Source organism: Lactuca sativa, chromosome 7, assembly GCF_002870075.4.
Source record: "Lactuca sativa cultivar Salinas chromosome 7, Lsat_Salinas_v11, whole genome shotgun sequence".
NCBI classification, from domain to species: domain Eukaryota; kingdom Viridiplantae; phylum Streptophyta; class Magnoliopsida; order Asterales; family Asteraceae; genus Lactuca; species Lactuca sativa.
Genome location: NC_056629.2, coordinates 136,033,966 through 136,039,719, shown reverse-complemented (window position 1 = coordinate 136,039,719; position 5,754 = coordinate 136,033,966). Strand labels below are relative to the sequence as shown.

At 35.2% G+C, this 5,754-nt stretch overlaps 1 protein-coding gene across 1 annotated transcript; it reads right to left on the bottom strand.

Moving 5' to 3' along the window:
• Window positions 1-1,410: 1,410 nt before the first annotated feature.
• On the bottom strand, window positions 1,411-2,555 carry LOC111911000 (uncharacterized). Its single transcript, XM_023906770.1, has 2 exons — window positions 1,933-2,555; window positions 1,411-1,882 (listed from the first exon to the last, which is right to left on the bottom strand). Exons 1-2 carry the CDS (start codon window positions 2,553-2,555, stop codon window positions 1,411-1,413), a joined length of 1,095 nt encoding a protein of 364 aa, XP_023762538.1.
• Between the last annotated feature and the right edge of the window lie 3,199 nt (window positions 2,556-5,754).

The following is a 5,754-nucleotide window of genomic DNA, read 5'->3' as shown; positions in this document are numbered from 1 at the left end:
TCGGTCTGACTCAAAAAGCGAAGTTTGATGGATTGGGAGTGGACGGTGTTTACAGAGAGTAGAATGGATGTATGTTTACTTGATTTTGTAGTCAAATTCGAGATGGATGTTGTCGATCGACGGATTCGAAATGGGGTTTGGTTTTGAAAATCGTCGACATGAAGAATTCGATTTTGTTAATTCGTGAATGAAAAAGCTAACGAGGAGTGATAAAATCAATTTGTGTCGATAGGTTTGTATCGACTGGGAATTCGATCTTGGGTTAACTGAAGTCAAAATCGTAATTGCTATTAAGAATCGGTATTTGACAGTGTGATGAAGATGGTTTGCGAACAAACTGAATTTCACGAATTCAGATGTTCATTTGTTGGGTTAATTTGATTTGGAATCGATAGTATAATGTCGATGGGTCTAAGTCGATAACAAGAATGAACGATAGATGAACGGTGAGTCTTGGAGGTTAATTGATAACGAAAGGGAAGATGGTAGCAGTTGAATATCGAAGGATTTCTTATTGATTTGGGATTCGATGTTGGAGTTAATAATTGTGATGGTGTTGTGATTTTGGGGTTCCTGTTGCTTAAAAGCAAAGCCTCGCTTTTGGCATAAGATTTTTCGATTCCCACTTAAAAGCAAAGCCTCGCTTTTGGCATAAGATTTTTCGACTTGGGAATGGTTGATTGGTCGAATGGGTTTGCCTCAATTTTGATTTTGTTATCGTGTTTGAAGGATTGGTTATTGATGTCAATGAATATTCACTGATAGCGAAGGTTTGCTGTTGATGTGTTTGGAGTGAACGAAAATGGAAGGACGAAAATTTTGTGGTCAATGGTCGAGTTACGATGGTTTGATAGTCGCAAGGGTTGGAAAACGAGATCAGAATTTCGACTAACGAAGGGTTAGATTTTGATTTTTTTAGGTTGGAGGGAGTGGTGCCATCGAAACCGCACTCTCTCTCCCGCCACATCAGCATCATGTCATTTTTTATCATTCAAGTGTGGTTTCTTGACACACCAAGGGTGTGGTGCCACATTTTTCATTTTTTTTATTTTTTTGTTTTTTTGTTTTAAGTATTTTAATTTAATAAAACTTCTTTCTTTTTTTTTAACTAATTTAATTTAATATACCTTCTATTTTAATAAAAAAAACATAATTCTTCATTACTTGAAAATTAAAAAAAAAAAAAAAAAAAAAAAAAAAAAAAAAAAACAATACATTGCGTTACAAAAAAAATGACATTTAAATAACCGTAGAAACTTAAAAAACATAAATAAAATAACTAAAGGAAACTACATAAAGTCGTTCTCCAAGAACTCGTCTTCGGGGTCATCCGGTGGATCCAAATTAAGGTTAATGTTTTGAACCCCGTAAATGTGTTCCACCAAGTCATTGCGAAGATTGTGAAATGTTTCAGTGCAACCTATCTCTGCTCTCCTGTTTATATACTTCAAACGCACATATCGTTCTTCCTTCGTCTTCAATAATCATGTTATGCAATATAATACATGTATACATGATTTCTTGAAGTTTTTCCTCGCCCAAATAAGCTGTTGGTTTTTTTAATATGAACCACCGTTTCTTCAGAGCTCCAAAAGCACGTTCAACATCCTTCCTAACTCTTTCTTGAGCTCTCTTGAATTTCTTTCGTCTAGAACCATGGGGAGCTAAAAACGATTTAACAAACACAACATACTCAGGGTAGATTCCATCGACCAGATAATAACCATACTTATATGGCGTTCCACGCACTTGAAAAGAAGAATCTGGTGCGGATCCATCGTATATGTTGTTAAATATTGGTGAACGGTTAAGAACGTTGATGTCGTTAATCGAACCAGGAGAACCAAAAAAGCATGCCAAATCCACATATCTTGTGATGCAACTGCTTCAAGTATTACCGTTGGGTGACCATGATCACCTCGGGTAAATTGCCCATCATATGCTGTAGGGCAATTTTCCCATGCCCAATGGAGACAATCTAAGCTTCCTAGCATTCCAGGAAACCCATGCACACTAGCATGATGAGCTTGCAATTGCAGGATGTCATTACGTGTAGGCTTACGTAAATATTTTGGACCATAAAACTGAATGACAGTTTTGCAGAAAAAATGGAGACTGTCTTGTGCAATCCTAGCAAACATCCTAAAACTTCTGTCTAACGCAACAGGCGGAATGCCATATGCTAACTGACGAAGTGCGGTCGTGCATTTTTGTAACGGAGTGAAACCGGATGTACCTCTAGCATCGTAGCATTGTTGGAAAAAACTGCATTCCCTCGTTACATCTTCAACTATACGTTCGAATAAACCTTTGAGCATTCTGAAACGCCTACGAAAATAATACCCTTGGTAAGTGGCATTCTCTGCAAAATAGTCTTGCACCAAACGTTGGTTGGCTTCTTCACGATTTCTGTAAATATATATTCGTGTTCTCTGTTGAGAACTTGCAGCTGCGTTGTTACATACAACGTTGTATGTTTGTTCCGCCATTTGAACACACGCAATAGCGGTATCAAAAATAGTCTGAAATTCTTCAGAAGATGAAGAAGATGACATTTTTTGGAGAGTGGTGATTTAAAAAAAAATTTGAGAGAGAGGAGATTGTGTTGTGAAAAAAAATTTAGTTGATATGTGTGTATATATATAGGAAGGAAAGAAAAAGCAAAAGAAAAAAAATACACGAATATTGCATTCAACGGTCAAAAGGGACCAACCAATCAGATTTCACGGTCTTCAAAGGCCGCACCGCGGTCTTAGCCGCAAGAAACCGCACCCTGGGGACGGTATTCCCTGCTGAGGTGGCAGCCAAATGCGGTTTGGGACCACACCACACCGTGTAGCCTTAGTCAACTATACCATTCGTGCTTTGTTACTATAACCAATTTGGAGAGAAGAAGGAAATACAAATGTTTCGACATTAGTCCTTAATGTTTTGAAAGTTTGACACTTTGGCCTACATACGAAAGTTGGATATAATTTTCGATAGTTTAGAAGCAATAAGCAGAATTTTTGAATTTGGTCCCAGCAACTTTCGGAAGTTTGTCAGTTTATACCCATATTCGAAAAGAGGACTAACTTTACCCATATTCGAAAGGAGGACTAACTTTTCGAAAGAAAAGAGGCAGAATTCTTGAAAGTAGTTCCTGATGTTTCGAAATTTTGGCCGTTCATAGCCAATTTCGAAAATGGTGTTCGAGAATTTGAAGAATGTTCATTTCTGGTCCCTACAGTTGGTGCGAACTTACATTTTATGCCTAGTTTCACAAATGGGTGAGTGTTTCGCATCTTAAGTTGTTTTTGGCGCAACGGGTCCCTACATAATTCTGTTATTGACAATTTGTATCCGGTTTTTGGAAAATCTTGCAACTTTCACCCAAAAAGTCAAAAATTTTCACAAATTGGAAATTTTTTTAGGCTTTTTCATGATTGTTTTTCCATGCAAGTTTTTCGGGCATTTCATTTTTGGTACACATCAAGGGGGAGTATTGTCAAGTTCATTCCTCGGACGCTTCTCACCCTTAATGAGTTTTATAATCATTTTTTGATTATAAAATGGAGGAGAATGATGGGTATTCGAAGCGAGTTTTTCGGGTATTCATTTGCGGATTTGAAGTCCAGTGTTACTTCCAGGGGGAGTTTGGTCTTGATCGCGCGAGCTCGTTGGATATTGAAGTCGGGCATCCAATCCTAACTTTGAGGGGGAGAATGTAAGGGGTGCAAAGTCACACTTGGATGTATTTGTGTTTTACCCTTATTGATGTGTAAATGAGTTGTCTTTCATATAAATAGGAAGTGAGTGACACTCATCTTTAAAATGATCATTTTGGAGTGTTAGTCTAGAGAGAGAATTTGTACAAGACCCATTTGTATACTCTTTCAAGATCTAATGAGAGCTAAATCCAGATTTATTTACTCCTTGTGTTCTTGAGTTTACGTGATGATTCAATAGATCTTTTCTTATTCCGCACATGCCATTATAATCAAGACCACTACAAGAATTCCGGCCCTATCTTCTCTAAGAATAACTGGATGAAAATATGAGGCTTAGGGGTCTTTATATAGTCTACCCAGAAACCCTAGATAAGTCCCAAAACAATAAAATAACATTATCTTACTTTTGGTGTTTATATGGTTTCCTAATTATCCTTCAAGGATATTTCTAGATATTCTAGATCCTTTAGAACCATAGAAAAACGTCCAAGGCTCTAGGATCGTTCTAGAATGCCTCTTGTTCAACTATTAAACAATTACACTTCAAGCCCTGTACTTTTAATTAATTTAATTAATCCCAAAATTAATTCCAATTAATTTCTGATTAATTATCTAATTAAATATTACTATTTCTAATTAATATAGTATTATCATAATATATTAACAAATCATTCATTTCAATTTATTAATCAAATAATAAATTCAACCTATCTCTCTAAAATTCATCATGTCTGGTTGCTACTTTTGAGGGCAATCCAAAAGGATTGTGCTACTATTATACCAATTACAGTTATGAGCTTAGACACCTAATCCAATAGTCCCCCAATTGGATAAGTCTAATAACTATAATTTCCTGTATAACTTCTAAACAGATTAGCAAATTGTAGCTCTCAAAAGCCGCTGCCGAACTCTGACCAAGTCAGTTACGTGTCCTAAGATAAGTGATCAAATATTCCTCCGTTCTACAAGATATAGTACATACATGAGAAATGGATTATAATCAATATCATTGTCCAAGTTTTGTTTCCCAATTTCTGATTTATGACGACTGAAATCAAACAACCAATTGAACACATCCATTTAGTCCAGGCTTGGCCAAGCACTTCAGATGTCGACATCAAAATCATCGAAGGGCCTACAGATATCGCTTTTCCCGTTAGGGAAAAAGTAACGGATAAACTTCAACTTATATGCTTGCATTATTCACTCATGAAATCACGCACAACAATACGTTTTATAACGTCAGGTTACTAATGCATTTACGTATTATCAATAACTGACTTGTAAACAACAACTCATATATCTCTGTTTCAAGAATATAAGATGTTATTGAAAGATCTTGTATGCTCAAGAGTCATATTAAAGTGTAATTGCTAAATAACATATAATACTAATGGGTCACACTAACAACAACTTGATATAATTGATTATTTCTTAGAAATTGATTTTAATAAATATTCAATAAAACTCTTATAATTAAATTGGTATTTATATATTTCATGGAAATAAGAAATTCCATTAGTAAGTAACTTAATATATATATATCATATGATATGATTTATAAGTCATGTACAAACTTTTGGACTAGTTGAATCCTTTTATCTTTTTCCTAAAAGACAAGGTTTATATTTTATAAAAGAGTTTATAAAAGATTGATTTTATTTCTTCTTCTTTATGCAATTTTCGAGATATTTATAAAAAGAAGATATGTATGACTTGTCTAATCATGCTTTAAATGCATGGGAGATATGCTTATGACAACGTGAACAAGTTCGCTTAAAGTGCTAAGGTATGGTTAATAACTTCACTTTATGCATATAAATAAGAAAGCTTGCACTTGGATTATTTTCTCATTGATTCCTTGATGCAAAATCCAAATCCTCTCTTCACTCTCCCTTTCTCTCTAGTTTTGGTTAGAAAACTTGAAGAACACTTGCATCTTCAAGCCCTCTTTAAGTTCATATTGGTTATGAACTTAAAGCTTAAGGGTTTAAGAGTTTTAGACTAGCATCTAAATCAAGTTGAGTCATTGTTGGTGTCTCAA